A 22,586-nucleotide genomic window follows, 5' to 3' on the forward strand; every position below is an offset into this window, starting at 1 on the left:
GCTGTGTTTGGCTCAAGGTAATGCTGACAATACATCAATGTGTTTTGGCCAAGCTAATGCTGACAAAACATCAATGTGGTTGATTCAAGGTAATTCTGACCTTCCCGCATGCTGGACAAACTTTGTTGAACAATACACCCCTTCTGAATACCGGAGCGAGAATGAAGTGGCAACAACCCTTGAATTGAGGAGGAGAAACCCATCGCTGAGGTAAGCCTCAGACCTCAGAACGTCGGCAAGGGGAGAAGCAACGAAGACCAGCAGAGCACCTGCAGGTGGAGGCGGATGCAAGAGGGAGATGCTTCACGCCAAACAAGGAAGCGCAGAAGGCCGGAGAGTCAGAGGCCACACGGAGCAAACCGCACCTGGAGGCATGGCCAAGTACAGGACGTGGTGGGTCTGGAGCCCGCCAACTGATTCTGATACCTGGGACAAAGGGAGGACTGAGTACTCCACTCTCAGCTCTAGAGCCAATGAGAGCGAGAGAATCAAGACAAGAACATTGCTTTCGCTTACAAGGCAGACTCACTGGAGCAAACACAGCAATACAGCAGGTATGTGGGTTTCCCAAGTTGGAGGGAGGAGAAGAGAAGACAATGAGTGGGTAAGAGGGAAGGCGAGGGGGATAGCTTAGGCGCAACATGTTTGTCTTGAAAACAAGACCAGGCAGCGCAAAGCAGGTTCGAATCCCGATCCCATTATATAAAGAACAATTATTATTATTATTACCCTAGCCCCATCCAACATTCACAGGGACCTGAGAGACATTGAGACAAGGAAAAGGGTTGCAGGGGCCCGAGAAACTAGAGCAGCACAAACCATGGGATTGGTCACAGGAACCCAAGAAAACTACAAGAACCAGAAGCAGAGAAGTTTCATATGAACCCTCAAGAACTAAGTGAGATTGAGTCAGGGGACCCTAAAGGAGCCACAAGTCCTCAATAAGCAGAGTGAAAAGCATATATCATGGGAGCACAGAGGCACCCGAAAGTTGAAGTATGGGAAGTTCAACCAAGTTGGTGAAAGGGATCAGGGAAATATCCCTCCACCTAAAGAAAATGAGGATATTTTGTTTTTTCAGGAACTTGAGACTTCTTTCGAGCTTCAGGAAATTTTTAGGAACTTTTGATAGACTGCCACGGACTTGTTTCCTTTTAGAGGTACCTTTGTTTATTTCTAATCATTGGATCCAGTCCCAGGAGGGACTCCTGGGACAGCTTTGCGAGGAACCAAGAGTGCATGGCATTCAACCTATTTCTTTTACATTTTTGCGAAGGTAGGGCCAGTTTAGTAGACCGGTTTGACGAGGACTATATATATCTTCTTTTACTATAGATGAGCACCTTAGTTTCGTTTTGTTAGTAAGGGAACTCCCTTTTAGAAGTAGGGTCAATGATTCATTTTCTTTTCCTTTAAATAAAACTATCGTCAAACATGTGCTCTGGTGTCATGGCCACTGGACAGGAACCCCAGTTCACATCCCCTAAAGGGTCCAGTTGGACCCAGTTCTGGCGCCTCTGGCACCAGGCTCATAAAGCGTACTCTGCACACTTTTTCCCTTGGGCATGTGTCATTCCATCTCATTTCAGTCAACCACGTGTATCTGGGCCGGGCGTGGCCATAGGAATCGATGAAGCTGCACGTGCAGCATCATTTGGGAGTGGCAGGGTGGAACCATCTAGCAGAGCAGGGGGGCGTGGCCGGGACCAGGCTATTTAAGCCTGCCCCGCCCGCAGGCCTAGGCTTTGCGTTATTCTGCCTAAGCAGCGTAAGGCTCACCACCGCCTGAGAAGCATTTGACCTGTTTTCCAGTGCAACCATCTCGGAGAAGCCTCTTACCTGCCTCCCAGCAAACCATCTCAGAGAAGCTTCTTACCTGTCGTCCAGTGAAACCATCATGATGAAGCATCTTACCTGCATAGCCGGCCAAATCATTGCGGAGGCTCAACTTAACCGTTTTCTCCATCGGAACCAGCTGAATCGTCGCTTAAGCGTCTATCCGCGATCGACCAGAGCACACTTACCTGGCTCGTGGAATACAACCACCGACTGCATGCCTTCACTCACCACCAGGTCCGCGCTTCGCAACTCTTCTCCAAGCGCCGCCAGACTATACCTGCAGGAAGAAAGAACAAATAAGGTTAGAAACCTAATTGAGACATTTGCTAAGGTCGCGCGGCATCGCATCTAGCGCTTACCTTTGGATTCCGACCAGTCATCTTCTTGGGAACATTTCGAAGTCCACCACTGGCGCAACGGCTCCGCTGGGCTGCCATCACCTATAAGGGAGAAAGAGAAATTAGTACAAACTTAAATCATGTGACAAGACATTAATACTTATATGAACAATAATCATCACAAAGACTCCTACCTTGAAAGTGGTTCGGTCACAGCCGGCCTGGGCCACCACATCTATGGACCAGTGAAGCAACTGGGTCATCTTGAAGATCCCCTGCTGATGAGAAGCAGGACGGAGAGCTCACCTTAACTATATATCAGGAGCAGTACCAGCATCCAGAACAGTATACTTGGCAGCAGCTGGGGTGAGAACCAGGGAGGGCTCCAACCGTGCCCCAACGTCCCCGCAGAGACCAGGTGAGCGTAACAGAACGTGAAGCCTCTCTGAATTTCTGCCTGGGCATTATGGAAACCTCTGAAACCAACCAGCTGGCCCAATTACCAGGGGAATTGCGGGCTGAAGTCCATGCTTCCAGACAAGAGACCAGTGCCTTGCGAAGGGACTTAATTGTAATTTGGGAACAAACTGATGATTTGGCAAGGCAAATGCTTCAGACACACGCAGGACAGGTTCCACTACCTGGGGTGTCACAACCTCCTACATCGCAGCCACTTATCCCGGAATTGCTCGATCAAGTCAAGAACACCCAATTCTACACTAAATTGGATTTACGAGGGGCCTACCATCTTGTGCGGGTAAAAAAGGGGGATGAAAGGAAAATGCCATTCCGAACCAAGTATGGGCTTTTCGAGTATCAGGTCATGCACTTCGGATTATGCAATGCACCTGCGGCATTTCAGTTCTTCATGAATGATGTACTTCACAAATTTTTAGACGTTTGTGCACTCATGTGCATTGATGACATTCTCATTTACTCATCCAAGGAAGAACAAGTCACCCATGTAAGAGCAGTTTTAGAAAAGCTACATCAACACAGGCTATTTGCCAAATTGGAAAAGTGCTCTTTCCACGTCACTGAAGTCAAATTTTTGGGCTTCATGCTTACCCCACAAGGTGTTCATATGGATAACCGCAAGGTGGATGCAATTCTACAATGGCCATCACCAACATCCATCAAAGGGGTGCAAAGTGTACTCGGATTTGCTAACTTTTACCAATGATTTATTCCTGGATTTTCGCAAATAGTCCATCCAATCACTTCCTTACTGAAGAAGAATAAAAGATTCCTTTGGTCTCCTAAGGCAGAAAAGGCCTTCCAGGAACTGAAAAAAGCCTTCACTTCAGCACCAGTTCTGCGGCATCCCCGTCCTGACCTGCCATATGTAGTTGAAACAGACGCTTCTAGCATTGCCATGGGAGCCGTCTTATCACAGAGAGATCCGGATACTGGAAAACTGCATCGCATAGCCTTCTGGTCCCATAAATTCTCTGCACCTGAGTTGAACTATGCAATTACCGACAAGGAACTATTGGCAATCAAAGGGACCTTCAAGACATGGAGACACTATCTTTTGTGAGCCAGGCACATGGTCACCGTTATTACAGATCATCGAAATTTACAATATCTAAAGACAGCCAAGGCGCAATCCTCACGCCAGCTTCTTGGGCTCTTTACTTTGCAGAATATGATTTCGTAATTACATACAGACCAGAGGTGCGCAATGGGAAAGCCGATGCCCTATCCCGTAAGGGGGAAGACAAGGAAGCCTTTGCAGCCTCCGAGCCTGTGGCCATTATACCCGAAGTACGGATTCAGAATCAAATCGCTGCAACCTCCTGTTTGGAAGAAGTGAAAACTGATCTTCGATCTTGAATGACTCCAACTGCACAACAGGAATGGCTAGCTCGAGGAAACCAATACTCCATTAAGGACGATTTGCCTTATTTCCAAGAAAGGTTATATATTCAAGACAAAACCTTGCAAAGGCAGATAATAGCAAATTACCATCAATCGCTAGTGGAAGGGCATCTTGGAATCCCCAAGACTCGGGCCAAGATCCAAAAGGGCTACTGGTGGCCAATCTGGTGAAAAGACATTGCTCAATACATCGCCACCTTTGGGGTGTGCGCACAAAATAAATCTCAGAAACAAAGCCCTGCGGGGCTATTACGTCCTTTAGCGGTACCACCAGCACCATGGCATACACTCTCGATGGATATTATTACCGACCTACCTTCTTACAACGGGTTCAATACAATTCTGGTTATTGTAGACTTGTTCTCCAAGATGGCCCATTTTATTCCCTTGAAGGGGCGTCCAACTGCTTCTGCACTCGCTTTTAGAGCAAGTTGTAAAACTACATGGTTTCCCGTCGATGCTAATTTCAGATCGCGGAACACAATTTGTTTCTGCTCTCTGGAAGAGATGCTGCAAAATAGCCAAGCTTGACCTCTGGCTATCCACGAGTCACCATCCCCAAACCGATGGCCAGACCGAAAGGACCAACCAGACCTTAGAGCATTACCTCCGGTGCATGCTGCAACAAACTGAGGAACCTTGGAAAAACCTTCTCTGGTTGACGGAATTTGCCTACAACAACTCAGTCCACACTAGCACTGGACAGAACCTGTTTTATACAGTCCAAGGTCGCCACCCTCGAACATCAGTCTTTGACTCTCCTGACGATCTGGAAATGCCAGCTGTCAAAACCTTACACGAAACTATCTCACAAACTCTTCAAAGGGCTACAGAGACATTAACCTGGGCTAAAGAACAACAGAACAAGTTTGCAGATAGACACCGAAAGGAAGCTCCACATTACCAAGTTGGGGATAAAGTTTGGTTGGCATCCAAGAACATCCCATTGAAAGGACCCCGGGCCTTCCGACCCAGGTACTTAGCACCCTATCCCATCAAGGCTATTATTCATTCTGCAGCCATGAAGTTAGATTTACCAACTAACTTGTGGATCCATCCGGTGTTCCACGTCTCCCTCTTGAAACCAATGAAGCCAGATACTCGGATTGAAACACCACCCGAACCAGCTGTCATAGAAGGGGAACCGGAATACGAAGTCAAAGACATTTTGTATTCTAAGGTAGTACGATCCAAACTGTACTACTTAATTGATTCGAACGGCTATGGACCACAAGATCGAACTTGGGAGCCCAGTGAATTTGTCCGTGCCCCACGGCTAGTTAGACGATTTCATCATAATAATCCCACCAAAACAAGGCCAGGAGGGGGAACAATCATGAGAGGGGCCTTGAGGGGGAGTGCTGTCATGGCCACTGGACAGTTCACATCCCCGACGCCAGGCTCATAAGAAAGTGTGCTCTGCACACTTTTTCTCTTGGGCCCGTGTCATTCCATCTCATTTCAATCAACCACGTGTATCTGGGCGGGGCGTGGCCATAGGAATCAATGAAGCCGCACGTGCAGCATCATTTGGGAGTGGCAGGGTGGAACCATCTAGCAGAGCAAGGTGGCGTGGCCGGGACCAGGCTATTTAAGCCTGTCTCACACGCAGACCTAGGCTTCGCATTATTCTGCCTAAGCAGCGTAACGCTCACCGCTGCCTGAGAAGCTTCTTACCTGTCGTCCAGCAAAACCATCTCGGAGAAGCTTCTTACCTGTCGTCCAGCAAAACCATCTCGGAGAAGCTTCTTACCTGTCGTCCAGTGAAACCATCGTGGAGAAGCATCTTACCTGCATAGCCGGCCAAACCATCGCGGAGGCGCAACTTACCCGTTTTCTCCATCAGAACCAGCTGAAGCGTCTATCCGCGATCGACCAGAGCGCACTTACCTGGCTCGTGGAATACAACCACCGACTGCACGCCTTACCTGACCTTCAGCTCGGACACCAACTCAGAAGTTCTACACGGCAGCTTCGTGGCAGTCGCAGGCATCCTTCCCTCGCCACCAGGTCTGCGTTCCGCAACTCTTCTTCATCAAGCGCCGCCAGACTATACCTGCAGGAGGAAAGAACAAATGAGGTTAGAAACCTAATTGAGACATTTGCTAACGTTGCGCGCCATTGCATCTAGCGCTTACCTTTGGATTCCGACTAGTCATCTTGTTGGGAACACTTCAAAGTCCTCCACCGGCGCAACGCCTCTGCTGGGCTGCCATCACCTATAAGGGAGAAAGGGACATGTGACAAGACATTAATAATTATATGAACAATAATCATCACAAAGACTCCTACCTTCAAAGTGTTTCGGTCACAGCCGGCCTGGCGCCACCACATCTATGGACCAGTGAAGCAACTAGGTCATATTGAAGCGCCTCTACTGATGAGAAGCAGGACGAGAGCTCGCCCTAACTATATATCAGGGGCAGTACCAGCATCCAGAACAGTATACTTGGCAGCAGCTGGGGGTGAGAACCGATCCCGGGGAGCCGAATCCAGGGAGGGCTCCAACCGTGCCCCAATGTCCCCGCAGAGACCAGGTGAGCGTAACATCTGGTCTGAGCCGTCGTCCTGGCTTGCCACAACAGCCATGGTTTGGACCATTCTGTTAGTGGAGTTAACAGAGTGAACCTATGGAAAAGTGGCTCCAAAATCTGGGCTAGTCCACAAGTATTCCCTGGAGGTTGGAGCAGGTGTAATTGATCAAGACTGTCTAGTAGTAATAAAAGGCATCCTACTGAATCTTGGGAATACATCTTTCATTGTGAAACCAGGCCAACCTATCGCCCAATTAATTTGTGTGAAAATTCTGATTGCCGAGATAGAGGAGGTGGAGAAACTAGAACCTTCTACAAAAGCTGAGCTGCGTTTTAGTCAGATGGCGGAAGTCCACAAAGAAGTTCAGACCAGGGAGCTCTCAGGACCATCTTCAATCGGATTTGCAGCGGTCCAGAGAACGGATCCACTTCTAGAACAGGCCCAACGGAACCAAGCCTTAGAAGTTGAGAGACGAACCTTGAGCTCTTACATTTCAAAGATAAAGTAGGACTCCTGTATCAAGTCAATGTTAACCCAAGAGGAGGCCGCACCAGCCATCATCAACTATTAGTCCCAAAGCAGTCCTGAAAGGGTTGTTGCGTTGGCCCACTCCAATCTGACTGCAGGACATCTGAGCCTAGAGAAAACCCATAAGCATTTGCTCAGTCGGTTTTACTGGCCCGGGATGTGTGTATAAACGAAACAGTTCTGTACCTGTTGTTCAGTCTTCCAGAAGACCTCTCATGACAACGTACCACAATCACCCCTTCATCCTCTTCTCATCATAGAGGTCACGTTCCTCAAGAACAGTATGGATATAGTCAGCGCTCTAGAGCCATCCAAATCCGTGAATCAATACATCCTAATGATAGTCAACGATGCAACCCAATAATCTGACGCATTCCCACTGAGAAGCAAGACCACCAAAGCTATCCTAAAAGTCCTCATGTTTTTTAAACAAGAGTGGGTTTTCCAATGAAACTCCTTACAGGCAATAGGCAGCTGCAAATATCACGGCTGAGGAACGAATTGAAGACCTTAATGAATCTCAAAACCCTAAGTACATCCATTTATCTCCCTTCAAACAGATGGCTTAGTTGATTATTTTAATAAAACACTGAAATACTTCCTTAGAAGGCTGGTATCGGAAGATGGGCATAACTGGGATGATCTCATCCCATGGGCCCTGTTAGCAGTCTGGACGTCCCCACAGTCATCAACCTGATTCTCACACTTTAATCTGGTATATGGCGGGATCCCCGAGATGTACTGGAAATCATGAGGGAAGAATGGGAGAGACATGAGGGCAGACAGACAGGTGACTACCCCGGGGTGAGAAATACCCAAGAATAAAAGGTGAAAGTGCAGGTCAGACAATCTAGAAGCGCAGAGTCAACAAGAATAGTCCATGAAGCAATAATGTGTACTTTTCAAGTGGGCGACCGAGTTATGGTCCTTCTGTCGATCACGCAGAAAGAACTATTGGCTAGCGGACACAGACCGCTTGCCAATAGTATGTCATCGCCAAGTTGATATATCCTTTTACATACAAGGTACAGCAAGTAGACTGGCAAAAACACTCCCAGTTGTACCACATAAACAAGCTCAAGAGCTGGAAGGAAAGCAGCAATCCCCCTGCTCTTGCTACTGTACGCTAACAAACCGAGGGCTACTGCTTTGTCTGTTGAAGAATGTGGAGTAACCATTTTGGTGGGGCTGACTAGGAGTGAACATCAAGAATTGGCCCAGTGGATTGAAATGTATGCTGATGTATTCTCTTCAAAGCCTGGATGGGAGCAAGGAATGGTTCATAAGGTACGCACACCCCGGAAAGGTAATTGGTCTCAAACCATACAGATTACCTAAGGCCAGAGTGACGAATCCCGAGGTATTGTCACTACGTTTGATGTGGGAGCCCCTTTCCATGAGGCCAGGGAGGTGAGGCTGCTACCCGACAGTCCCCCCCGGGGAATGGAACTCAGTGGGAGGATCTCATGCGAAGGGAAACCCCCATTGAGAACGGTGATGATCCTGGGAGAACGCGGTACTTCCTTGATGCTCCCACCTCTCCTATTCGACCTTCCCCTGTCATCCTACCCCATGCGCCATGTATTTTTTGCTATCCATCCCAAGTAGGGACCATTGGGCCGGAAAAGGTCCATAAGGTATTTGATAGCAGTACTGGAACGAGGAACAGGCCAAGAACAATTAAGATCAATGGTGCAAACCAAGGCCGGTATTCTAGTCTCTTGAGTGATCCGGTTGGCAGGCTGTCATTCAAATCGAAAGAGGGAAGAGAACGATGGTGTCTTCATCTTGGCATGGACTGAGCGCCCAGATGCCTAAGCAAAGAAGGTCAGACAACAAAAGCAGAAGGTGTCCAGGAGAAAAGCATGTGCGTTAGAGCCCCGTGAGGCAAGACGCTTACCAAAGTGAACGGAATACTCTTGTCGGCAACAGGCGGTGCTGGAGCACAGAGAAACCACTGTAGACTTGCTAGAGAGACCTGCGGGAGACTGAAGAAGGCTCTGGGAAGCTGGGGAAGCCACAGAAGACATTGGGAGATCTGGGATCAACTGGAGGGTGACAGCCATGACACACTGCAGGTTGTAGGGTGGCTAAGACCCCAGAGCATCTATAAAACGCTAAGAAAAGTAAAGACTGATTTAAGTGAATACTCACCAAGGCAAAGCAGCAAGGTGAAGGTGCTCTGGGACCCGCACTGAGGTACGTTGCAGTACCTGGAAGCCGGGTCTGCTCACAATAATCTGGACCCTCAACACAACTTGGGAAGAGCCATCCAGGATGATGTTCGTCGCAGTACCTGGAAGCAGGGTCTGCTCACAAGAGTCTGGGACCCTCACCACAACTTGGGGAAAGGCATTTTTCTTCGCAGTACCCGGAAACCGGGTCTGCTCACAAGGGTCACGGACCCTCAACACAGGTTGGGAAACACACCCAGGTTGTTGTTCTTTGTCGCAGAACCTGGAAAGCAGGTTTGCTCAACAGAGTCTGGGGACCATTTATTTTCAACCTAGAAAAGAGAGCTATTTGATGAACCTTAAAGAGACTCAAAGGGAAGGGAATGGAAGAAACCCCATTGAACTTTTTGGAACTTTATTTATTTCGAGCACCTTTATTCCTTCTTTTTGTACTGTCAATGGGAACTGACAAGCGGGGTTGTAGCTGGCCAGCCAAGAGACACTTTTCTTTTTTTTTTTTTTTGTCAACTTTATTTAATAATTATACAAAACATAATACAACTGAGTAACAACAGAATGGGAACAAGCAAAAGATTACTCCATATACATCAGTGCAACAAAATGCAAACTAAAGTAACAGCTATTCAAAATGAAATCCGAAAACATCCCCACCCTCCTATCTCATGGCAAGATGTGATAACACAAAACACAAACAAAAAAAAAAAGTACAAAAACATAAACCCCTACCAACCCCCAACCTCAATATCCACAAAATAAACCAAAGCCTACACCTCATCCAAATGAATCCCTGAATAGCCCCCATCTCTCCTCGTACTCAGTTTCCCGATGTTGTCGAACTGCCTGAGTCTTCTCATACCAAGAGAGCGTCCGCATATCCGACACCCAGTTCTCGCAACGTGGCTTCTTCCTGGATTTCCACACCTTCATTATTTGTTTTATGGCCATCAACAATGCTCTATCACTCCATTCCGAACAACCCCACATCTCCACACTTCGACTATCAGTTGAAAGGAAAATCACTGACAGAAAAGTACGAGGCAGTGTCCTACTAGTTACCATATCAATGCAATCCAAAACTTCTCTCCAAATGTCCAGCACTCTACTACACTCCCAGAGCATATGTAGATAGGTCCCTCTCGAGCCCCCACACCCTCAGCACAGATTTACATCAGCCAAGCCTCTCTCCTTCATTTTCACTGGTGTCCAATAAATACGGCCTAAAAGACGTTGGTGAATATACCTCAGATTTAAATCAACCTTGGCCCTCACCAAAGCTAACCTCCAGCTATTATCCCACAAGCCATCAGAAAGATCAGTTTCCAATTCAGACACCCACTTCATTCGCAACTGACCCCAGGAACTCCTCATACAGTCCTGCAAAGGCATCAACCTAACATATGTAGAAACTGTCCTAGGAGACGTAGCAAAAATCTCACAAATCTGAGGTCTACCACTCAAAGGTCCGCTCAACATTTGCAATCTTTCCATCAGCAACCACTCCAAAAGCCCATATCTACCCACCTCTCTATTATGCAGACTATAACGATTAGCTAATTCTTCAAACGGAACCATCCTCCCCCTCTCCATACATCCCCTATTTTCAGAATGCCCCTGTTAGCGCAGCCCCTCCAATTAAGCATTTTATTATTAATTTCTAAACCTGGATTCAGCCAAATGGAGGCCGAATCATACAAATACAAGGATTGCCCACACCCCAGAATCCAATTAACCAACACTGACTTAGAAATCACTAGAGTCTCCAATTTTGTACCAGAATTTGCCAACCTCCCATACGAATATAAACAGTCCAGGGAAAAGGGATGCAGCATTTCCTTTTCCATTAAAAGCCAATATGGGTCTGATCCCCGCCCTTCCTCAAAGTAATAAGAAACCTTCTTCAATAAAAATCCCCTACAATAATTCTCCAATACCGGATAACCAAAGCCCCCATCTTTAACTCTACGCACCAAAATAAATCGTGGAATTTTTGGCCTATTACCTTTTCCCCATAGGAAGTCCATAAAAATCATATCAATGCTCCGGAGCACTCTTTTTATGTTAAGTTTAACTTGTGAGGCATATGTTAGGATTTGGACACAGGATGGTGTACTTTACTTTGGACATTCTGACATGGAAATTTTCATTAGCTACTTTTGTTTAGACAGGGAAACCCCTTTTAGGGTTAGGGTTAGCTAGGATTTCGTCCATAAACCCCGTTTACTGTTATAAATAAGTCTTTGCCAAGCCACGTGCCACCCTTGTGTCCAAGTTGTACCCCTACACCTTCACACCAGGAAGCAAATCAACTTTGAGGAACTGAAGAAGATGGTAGACCTAGGCATCCTGGATAGATCATTCAGTGCCTGGTCTTCCCCATCCTAAAGGCAGATAATACCTGTCAGTTTTATATTGATTTCCAGCACCTCAATGAGAGATCATGGTTTGAAGCATACCCAATGCAAAGAATAGAGAAATTGGTTGATGGGCTCTGTCCGGCCAAATTCATCTCCATATTTGATCTAAAGATTGGGCACTGGCCAAGTGCCCTTGGACGAAGAAGCCAATCCAAAAACAGTATTTTCTGCGCCAGAGGGACTTTTTCAGTTCTCAGTTTGGCATTTCGGCCTTCATGAAGCTCTCGCAACCTTTCAACGGTTCATAGACAAAGTTCTAGCTCCCTGTCATACCATAATGGGAGCCCATCTCGATGACATTGTTATACACAGCTCCGCCGGGAAGGACACGTACACCATCTAACCGCCGTCTGTAACCACTTAAGGAAAGCCCACTTGACTGCCAAACCGAGCAAGTGCCATCTCGCTCAGTCGAATATCTTGGATTTCAAGTTGGAAATGGGCAAGTGTTAACCCAGAAGGCTATGATAAAAGGTCCTCAAGTGCAGGTTAAGTCAGATCCTTGACAGTAGGGGGTGGGTCATTCAATACTTGACATCTACTAACCCGGGGCCCATGATGCTTAGGTTAGGAAGAAGGTACTTTTTCAGACGAGAGAAAGAGAGGGACTGTCATAAAACCCATATAAAAACCCTTGAACACACCAGGGGGGTGCGTGGATGGAAGTCGCCTGAGTGTGCTCCTCCGTCATCCAGACCCTGGAAAAGTGAGTGAGTCCCCACTTATGCCCCTCCGGGATTGGAAGCACTTTGACTGGTGGATATAAGACCCAACGGGGCGCATTTGTCCCCAAAAACTGAATGAATCGGCCGCACGCGAGCTGAGAACTAACGGGCCGATCACAACGTGAGAAAGCGAAAGTGCTTTCCTCGTTGCGCTGGTTCTCATGAGGATGCCAGTTTGCTGTGTGGGGGGTGTCTGAGGGCGCATCGGAGCTTTGCAGGGACCTCTAGAATACTAGAACCCCCACAACCCCATACAAGGATCAGATGGTGAAGGTGGGACCCCTGATCCTCCCCACAAGCCTGGGTACCAGAGCTGAGACCTGCTCCCCATGAGTGTAGCCGTCACTGGAGAGGCCCGGTCCCTGCAGCGCCGTGTACAGCGAACTGGTGGCTGGGGAGCTGTACACAGTGGGCACGGTCTCTGCTGGAAAGTATACAGCGACAGGCACGCCAGCCTGTGGAAAAGTGGAAAGGGGCCTAGAGCGGGCAGACCTGCTGAGTGCAGCGCTCGCACTGAAAAATTAGGAGCCCCGGTAAAAAATGGTGGGTACACCAAGGTCCAGGTAGGAAGGCAGATGGTAATTCACAAAAAAGTACAACCCGGGAGGTGTGCCCCCCCAGTACGGGAGCCTGTGCCTGCCTCCCTGTGGGTTGGGTCGAGGAGGAATAGGTTAATGTGAAGAGGCTCAGAGTGTCCAAGTTTAGAAGCTGGAAGTAGCGGATTGAGCTGTCGGAGTATCTAGCTGGCAGACTTTCTCAAAAATAACAAAGGGGCCTGGAATAACCCAGTGGAGATTGTGAACGGACCTTGACAATAGTGGTAGCCCACAGAACCATGTGACCTCACAGGTGATTCCAAATTGGGTCTGCATTAGAAGGGGTGGGCCCCCGGTTTAGGGGCATGTGCCTGCCTCCCCTATATAGTGTTGACCCCTCCCCCCCCCCCCCGCATGCCGTTAGAGACTTCTTTGCCGGACAGGTGGTAGAGAGGAAGGATCTGCCTTGTAGGGAACCTACTAGACCTGTGAGCCTGGCTGAGTCGCGAGAGTCACTACGTGGCTTCCCTCCGGGAGAAGGGGGTGCTGGGTATTGTAAGGAAGGCATGGTATCAAAATAAGACAGACTCAAGTGATCACAGTTCAAGGGTGTTTATTAAACTGTAAAATGGGTTAGATAAACACCTAATCTAAATCTAAGATGGGGGCAAGCTACGACCATCGAGTAATAATAATAAAGTCCTAGTGGAGTCTAGTCAAATAAAAAGGGCCTATACTAAAAAACCTATTGCCAATCCTTACCGTTATTCTACAAAATAGTGCAAGATAATGTTCACAAGAAAAGAAAGAAGTGTTCACAAAATGATAAGTCAGGATGTTATGGCGGGGGTCTCCCTTCCCCACATTTTATCACGGGGCAAGGCGGGACTCTTGAGCGCAGCACACTCCTGGGCTTCTTCGGCACAAGCTTACAGTTCCTTTTCTTTATATCAGGCCCATCCTGTTGGCGTACTCCTTAACCTTGACGTGTCTACGTTGTCGAAGGCTGAGGAAAGATCGAACGCTGCTATGTGCAATGTATGCCCAGATCTTACGTCCGCCAACGACATAGAGGCAGAAACAGCCAGACCATTAAATATAGTCCTGTGCCTTTTCTATAAACGGTCTGCAGAGGACTAAGTAACCGTATATTTTCCAACAACTGCATGAGATCTTTGAAGACTAGTGTTGCTAATACTTTTGAAGATGTATCACTGAGTGCAATGGGCCCGTAACTCGCCAGATCTTCTCTAAGACCTTTCTTAAAAATGGGCTCCAGTGGCCTGTTTCTAGGAAGATGGGCAGGTCCCTAAGGCTGCTACTCGCGTGAATAGTAGAAATACAATGTCAGCCCACAACTCAATGTTATCTTTTAATAGAAAGTTAGTAATGCCATCCGAACGACAGGCTCGTGAGTTTTTCAATTTACTTATGGTGTTCACAATGTCCAGCCTACCAAATTGAAAGGTCCATTTAGTGAGTGTGGTACTATTTACCAAGAAAGTGTCTGTCAAATGACTAATGTTATTCTTAAACTTATTAGTAAAATAGTCAACCCTAACTCCTTCTGCCACACACAATGAGTGCTGTGTTAACTGCGGCTTGTTTTTTGATTTAGCCTCCACCATATTGATCGGATTTCCTTTCTGAATCTTGTGTTTCAACCAATTCTTAAATTTCTGCAATATCTGCTGTTTTGCAGCTTTTTCTTTGCTCCAGTCAAGTTGATTTGATTTCAACCCAACCCTAATTAAACAATTAGTCTCACACTTTTTTTGTCTGATAAGTTTGCCAAGCTGTTTACCCTTATTTTCAGCAAAGACCTTATTTTCCCAACTTAAAAGGGACTTGTTTGAGTTTTTCAGCCTTTGTATTATGTTAGGAAATTCAGAAGGGGCACAGTTAGAACATGTATCCTCTTCACTAATTGAGCCCCACCACTTGGACAGATGACCATTTACTTTTTTTGAATTTTTTACTAAATTGAGAGACTCTATTCTTAGAGACGTTTAAAATTAGTTTTTTTTTACATCGAGAATGGTGCCTTTCCTCTGTGCACGCGTGCATCTGAAAGAATACTCTGTTTATGAGCAGTTTATGTATTCAACTCCTCAAATGCTGCGTCAATGTTCGAACACATGGAGTTGAAATCCCCCCCTATTATGATTGGGCTGTTGGTGCCCTTGCTAATCCATTCAATCAAAACATTTTTAATTTCGTCAACCACTTCATTAACTTTGGCTCTCGCCAGTTAAAATAGATGTTAATTATGAGCATCCCTTTTCTCTTTTCAACTTTGATTATCAACCACTACTGTTACAAGGGCTGCATCTGACGCCAGTTTCATTTTTTTAAATGTTCATACTTTTTTTTATCACAGTGAGAATTCCCCCAAATGGTCTCCCCGTGGCTTGTTCGGGTCATACTCTTTCTCCTCACTTTTATTTAGTTCATTTGTTTTTTCAATCTCCACCAACCAGAATGGGTCCGTAGGATTTCTTCTTGGTGTTTGTTGTCGACATTTCTAAATGTGTGTAAATTATTTCTGTCTCCTACTTCACTACTCCTTCGTTGTTCTTTACCCACTGAGCTGCACCTCATTGTTTCAATTTCCTGGAGTTTACCCTGTACTTTGTTTCTTTTGCTTTTTCCCCTTATTTGTGCCTTGAATGAACGTTTGATGGGGACCAGACATTGTCCATCTTAATGCATTAGATGTTGCTTTTTCGAATTGTGCCTTGTCCTTCTGACATGGCTTTTTTTAACCTCGACAGACTATCTTTTATTCAACTCCTCAAATGCTGCGTCAATGTTCGAACACATGGAGTTGAAATCCCACCCCTAGTATGATTGGGATGTTGGTGCCCTTGCTAAACCATTCAATCAAAACATTTTTAATTTCGTCAACCACTTCATTAACTTTGGCTCTCGCCAGTTAAAATAGATGTTAATTATGAGCATCCCTTTTCTCTTTTCAACCTTGATTATCAACCACTACTGTTACAAGGGCTGCATCTGACTCCAGTTTCATTTTTTTAAATGTTCATACTTTTTTTTATCACAGTGAGAATTCCCCCAAATGGTCTCCCCGTGGCTTGTTCGGGTCATACTCTTTCTCCTCACTTTTATTTAGTTCATTTGTTTTTTCAATCTCCACCAAGCAGAATGGGTCCGTAGGATTTCTTCTTGGTGTTTGTTGTCGACATTTCTAAATGTGTGTAAATTATTTCTGTCTCCTACTTCACTACTCCTTCGTTGTTCTTTACCCACTGAGCTGCACCTCATTGTTTCAATTTCCTGGAGTTTACCCTGTACTTTGTTTCTTTTGCTTTTTCCCCTTATTTGTGCCTTGAATGAACGTTTGATGGGGACCAGACATTGTCCATCTTAATGCATTAGATGTTGCTTTTTCGAATTGTGCCTTGTCCTTCTGACATGGCTTTTTTTAACCTCGACAGACTATCTTTTATTCAACTCCTCAAATGCTGCGTCAATGTTCGAACACATGGAGTTGAAATCCCACCCCTAGTATGATTGGGCTGTTGGTGCCCTTGCTAATCCATTCAATCAAAACATTTTTAATTTCGTCAACCACTTCATTAACTTTGGCTCTCGCCAGTTAAAATAGATGTTAATTATGAGCATCCCTTTTCTCTTTTCAACCTTGATTATCAACCACTACTGTTACAAGGGCTGCAAAAATATTCTTGGGGACACCAGGAGGAGAGAACAAAGAGACCTATCGGGGAAGAACGCAGGAGTAGCATCATGCTACTCCTGCGTTCTTCCCCGATAGGTCTCTTTGTTCTCTCCTCCTGGTGTCCCCAAGAATATTTTTCAGAAATGTTCTGGCTCCTCTATTCATGGATTTAACTCGTCCTTTGATGTTTTTAGATTTCTTTCTTGTACCTTCATTTACAATGGTCTTACCACCTTCTGGTTGATCTCTGTTAGGGATCAGTTGTCTTACTATCAAGTTTCTTTCAACCTTCTCAGATGTTGTTGTCGTTGATTTTCGCTACAAGGTCGTTTTTATCATTTTCCGGTGGTTTTTTCACTTGCGTAAGTGCCTGATCCTCCATTAATAGTTTTGTCTTAATTTCTTTCAAAGTGCAAGTGTGCTCTCTCACTTCCATCACAACTGTGTCATACAGCCATATGAATGATTGAAGTACGATATTCAAGGCAGTCAACGGGCTATTACCACAGTCTGAGGAATTTCTACTAAATGTTTCATCCCCTTGAAACGGAAGTGAGGTATGATCAGGAATGCCTAGCTGTTCAGTTCGGATTCCTTCATCTACTGCTTGGTTTGTACTCTGCACTATACCTAGGGAGTCAAAAAGTCTGGGCGAGATGCTCAGCCTGTCATTTGGTCTGTCCAACCCATATATTTTGTCTTCAAGACTCATACATACCTCCAGGAGAGACGTACTTGCGTGTATTCCTACGTTTTGTAAGACTGAGCCTGACAATCTCAATTCTGTCATTGTATTCCATGACTGACCCAGCCATCCGTGAGTCAGGAATCAACTGTCCCACTTCTGCCACGTTATTGTATAGTCTAGGCGGGACCAACGGAAACAAAGTCGTGATTTTTCCTTGCTCGGTTTGTCCACTTTATTTGCTCTGCGTCTGCAAGTTGTTTTCCATTTTCTTGTGTAAAGCGATGGGGTCACTGCTTCTTAAATTATATCTGCTTTTCCCACCTTTCATCACGTTTATGCTTTCAGTGTCCAGGCTCGTGAGACCTCAGTAGCTTTGTAATTTTTTTGTCAGATTGCTCTTCGGAGAGTGTAAAACACGGCTTTGTTTAGAATTAGCCTTTGCTGATGTTACCTTTGGCTTACAGTCGAGTTACCTTCAGGAAACGGGCTTCCTGCAGTCACTGTCTGTCCTGGTCACTACCTGTTAACTCTTCATTCCACGTGCACAGCACTTCTAGCCACAGGACTATGCTCTACCAGTCTCTCTTAGCATCTGAGCCGACCCGCACATTCCCAGCTCAAAGGGTACTTTTTCCCCACAGGCACTGCTTATCGCCCAGACACTCAATGAAGGCTTCAAATGAAGTCAATTTCTGAATGGATACAAAAGACACTGTTCAGTTCTCTTTAAAGTTACTTATATCTTTTTTGCCGCTTTATCCTTACCTATGCACACGAGATAGAGCTCATTCGTCGACCGTGAATACGTGTGCCGTTCCGATGCGGGTGTTAACTCCTTTGATGTGCCTGGTCAGTCTGCGGCTCTCTTGTCTACCGAACACCAAACATTTTGGTTACACACTTCACGCCCGCGCTTTGCGGGTGCTCGTTATTGTCATCCGTCTCCACCTCAGTTGAAGTCACACAGCAGCTTCCTGTCTACACGGACAACGGGAAGCCAAAACTATCGGCTCCTGCTGCTCCAAACACTTTGCTAACACATTAAATAACCATTACAGAGAAATCAGTGCTGATGTAATATGCTTCTTAGGTTTCAGGCCAAAGATCATTTCAGCAGCCTCATTTTGAATTACTTGGAGCTGTTGTACCAGGCCTTTAGGAAGACCCATATGTTTGCAGTTACCATTGTTGAGAGCTCCAGAGCCCACCTATGTTTGACATATTTAGGTACGGAAGGATGGTTTTTATCATATAGAGGAGGTGATGGGGTTTGTTCCTGGTGACCCTCTGAACATAGGGGCCAAAGAGAGCGTCACATGAATGCAATGTCTAGATTTTTTTTTTCCAACCAAACTTTTTATTAAGCATTTCCAAACAGCATTTACATTGACATCAAATCAGCAATTTAAGCACAAACTGATCACAACACGAGTTAATTAAGGGTGTATCTTCCTACAGAGGTTGTTATTGGGGCTTTACTGTGTCCATCCTCTCAGTATACCTCAGCCGTGGCTTGCTCATTCCCTTTTGTCAATTCCTCATGGAAGCCAGCGAGTTAGTGGGGGCCTTCTGGTAAATCCTGGGTATTTCTCTGCATAAATGGTGCCCAAGTGTTCAGGAAGGCGTTCAAATTCCCCAAGCATATTGCTGTTATCTTCTCCGCTACTACGATTTCCCAACATTTTGACCACCATATTGGGATTGAGGGGCCCTCTGCATTCTTCCATAGTCGAGCCATTGCAATTTAATGCCTAGACTTTTAGCTCAAGAGCACAATATGGTGCTGGCAGACCAAGTTAATGAGAGTACTGGGATATGGAGGCTCGTAGATACACGATCTTCATTTTGGATGTGTTATATTATAGGCAGATATCGATCATTGTGGTAAATATAATTTGTTTTCTTTTCATTTCTAGGATTTGCCACACAAGTTTGTTACAGCAGTTCTGATGGAGTACATTCGCTCTCTTAACCAGTTCCAGATCCCTGTTCAGGTAAAGAAAGCATTAACAAAATAATTAAGAGCCGGCTAACTAGTTTATCAGGTTCCAATTTTTTGAATTGACAGTGGAATGGCATAAACACCTTTTTAATGAATGCAGAGTGGGGTGAAGAATGTTTGGAACGGAGGCACAGGGGTGCCCACAATGGAAATGAATAACATTGAAGGTCTCTAAATCACAGGCTGACACTGTGCCTCGTTCTCTCAGTAGACAGGCAGAGGATAGAAAAGGTGACTCATAAGGGAACATAAGCAAACCCTAAGACCATGTGATGGTCTCAAGGCAGCAAAGTGTCTCATCTTCCCACAAGATAGACGTTTATGGCACTAAGCAGAAGTACTGAGGCTAGCAAGTATTGCACCATGATATTGAAATACAAAGCCTTTTTTTGTAATTTGTATACAGACTCTTTCAACAGCTTGCAAGAACTGGGGGAAGGTGCTTTGGCCGCAACCCTCTATAATGCAGTCTGTCAGTATGTGAGCTCCATTCTTTTTTCTAAATTCTTAATGACATTCCCACTTTATTTAACAGCTAAGATGATGCTTTATTATTAAGGTGTCCCTCGGTTCCAACTTGGCTGTTTTCTCCACATTTATTATCATGATATTTCTTTACATGTATGACCATGCTTTAGGGTAGGCAATGTGTGGCATCTGGATCTTCAGTACTAGTGTTCCCAGTCTTGTTAATATTTGTACTTTTCCTCCTGTGAAAAGGTGTATCGATGCCGAGCGCCAAACCTTTGCTTGGAGTAACCACTGCAGGCTTTATTCATTTGCAGACTGGGATGGGTTGAGTGACACTGTCATTTATACATTTACTTCTGACACTTGTACTTCCGTCTGTACTGTTTCAACAATTACACCTCTAGTGGAGGTTAGCATGGTCTTTGTGTGTTTCTTCATTTTACCATCAGATTTCAGATGTATAGGAATGTTTTTCCTTTCTGTGTCTGCCTGTTGGGCTCTTTCTGTAGCCACTCCCTAAAGGAATGCAGCTTTGAACAGTTATCCAATATTTACAGTATTCCTGTTTTGGATTCCATGCGATTATCTACTAAATGGACTTTCACTCCTAATTTGGTGATTCCTGATCAACATCTGCCTCAGGAATAAGGCTGCAGCTTAAAGTAGTAGTGGTGACTGTTGCTAAAACAGGAGTTATGCTACATCTCAATGGCATGTTCGCCTGGAAATTAATTGAAAATTCAGGGGCTGGTTGTCGGCAACGACAGTTCAGTCTTGCAGTACATTGCAGATGTGTGTGGATATGTTTCCCATTGAAGGCTTCTTGCTTGTGATAGCATTATGTATAGTTTGGCTACTGCCCTTTTATTCCTGAAAGAGATTTTACAGGATGAATCGCCTTCAGGTGGTAATGATTCATCTTGCAGCCATATGGCTAGCATGAGAGGCAAAACAGGTTTCAATGTGCTTTCCAAACATCATCTTGAATGCTGTGTATCCAGTGTCTGTGCTTTAATTTTCCAGGTACTGCTCCCTCCTCCTCCTTTCTTAAACAATATGCCGGTCATTCAAAGGATTTGGTGTGATTGGATTTTCAGTCAGTGTTATAAGGTGAATGTATGGCGGAATGTACACCCTAATAGCACTGCCTACATGTACACCCCGCATGTGCATGTTTCGGCATCACAAATCGATTTTATTCCGACGGGTATGACTCACTTTGTCGCCTGCGTAGATATCGAGCCCATGATCCTCTCGGGCCATAACCTGGTGACGGTGAAAATGAAGCACTGGACCCAACATCGCAAGACCTGTCAGTGGCGACTCCTAACCTGGATCCTTTGAGAACCGGGCTGCTTAGAGGAGTTGAAAGGGGCGGTGCGGGAATACCTTACCAACAACCATCCAGAGGACACTGCAGAAGGCATCCATTGGGATGCTTTGAAGGCGATTGCCAGAGGGGTTTTATCAGCAAGAGCAGCCGCAATGAAGCGGGCGAGGGGGCTGATGGCGCACCAGCTGGTGAGGGAGATAAGGAGGGCAGATGAGTCCTATGCTGCGTCCCCCACAAGGCAACAACTCAGGGCTCTGGCTGTACCAAGAGTCAGCTGAGACTCCTGGGTACTCAAATTGCTGAACAGACTTTGCTCAGAGTTCGCCACAAATGTTATGAGCAGTGCAATGTACCAGGAACACTGCTGGCTCACCTCCTCAGGCAGCAGTCAAGCAGTGCGTTTATCCATTCCATTGCTGATACCCAGGGGAAGGAGTGTGTGAGTGAGGGTAAGAAGATAGAGTTGTTCCACCCCTTCTAAACAGAAGTATACACCTCCAGGGCTCCGAGCCAGGCTGACTTAGAGGAGGTGGTTGGCCCTGGGCCCTGACGGCCTCCCAGCTAGTTTCTACGATTTCGTAGGCCAGTGTAAGGAAGGCATGGTATCGAGCAGTAGACATAGACACAATGGATACAAATTTGAAAACCTTTATTTAGTATTTTGGTTGGGTTGGTAGAATTCCTAACTCTAGAATGGGAGTAATCTCGACCATTAAACAAATATCAAACAAGTCCAGGTCAGTCTAGTCAAAATAAAAAGGCCTATACTAAGAAAACCTTACCTCACCCTCCTTCTCAAAATAACAAATGTGTTAAGGGAATACAAAAGGAAAATAGTGTCTCAAAAGAAATGACACAATGGCTAATGTAACAACTCACTTTCCCACGTTCAGCCCCACAGGGTCTAGAGAGTTTCCTAAACAGGATAGGTGGATGGCACAGTTCTATCAGTCTTGCACACTTTGGCTTACTGGTATAATTCAACAGTTCATTCTTGGGCTTCAAACTTCTGGTAGTTCAATCACTTCCTTAGCCTTTGTCCGACTCGTCATCAATACTCTGTTCACATTCACTTTGTCAATTTCTCACAGTTATGCACAGGCTATCGTTATGTTTACATATGAAGGATACTCATGGTAGGCTGCAGGTATGTTCTTCAGTATACTTTAATCAGGTTACAAAGTTCATCAGTCAGGTACATCAGGAGGTAAGGGAAGCCCACTGGCTCCCACCACCCTGGATACAAATTCCAACTGCCCTGGGTGGAATCAGATTCAACCTCAAACATTCCAGACACTCGCATAACATTCCATTCAGGACATCACACCTTACATTTACACACCATGCATTCATGTCCAATATGAGGAGACAGACAATTGAAATTACGACAAGCAGAAGCAG

General features: G+C 45.6%; 1 protein-coding gene across 4 annotated transcripts in view; it reads left to right on the forward strand.

Annotated features, from left to right (window-relative positions):
• The window catches only part of RMC1 (regulator of MON1-CCZ1), a 1,737,150-nt gene that overhangs the window by 1,278,905 nt on the left and 435,659 nt on the right, over window positions 1-22,586 (forward strand). For all 4 annotated transcript variants that reach the window (XM_069620905.1, XM_069620903.1, XM_069620904.1 and 1 more), the window contains one exon: window positions 19,296-19,373. In XM_069620905.1, the coding sequence (XP_069477006.1) occupies window positions 19,296-19,373 (78 nt within the window). The remainder of the gene's footprint in view (window positions 1-19,295; window positions 19,374-22,586) is intronic.

This window comes from Ambystoma mexicanum, chromosome 5q (assembly GCF_040938575.1).
Source record: "Ambystoma mexicanum isolate Mex_15411 chromosome 5q, UKY_AmexF1_1, whole genome shotgun sequence".
Classification (NCBI taxonomy): Eukaryota; Metazoa; Chordata; class Amphibia; order Caudata; family Ambystomatidae; genus Ambystoma; species Ambystoma mexicanum.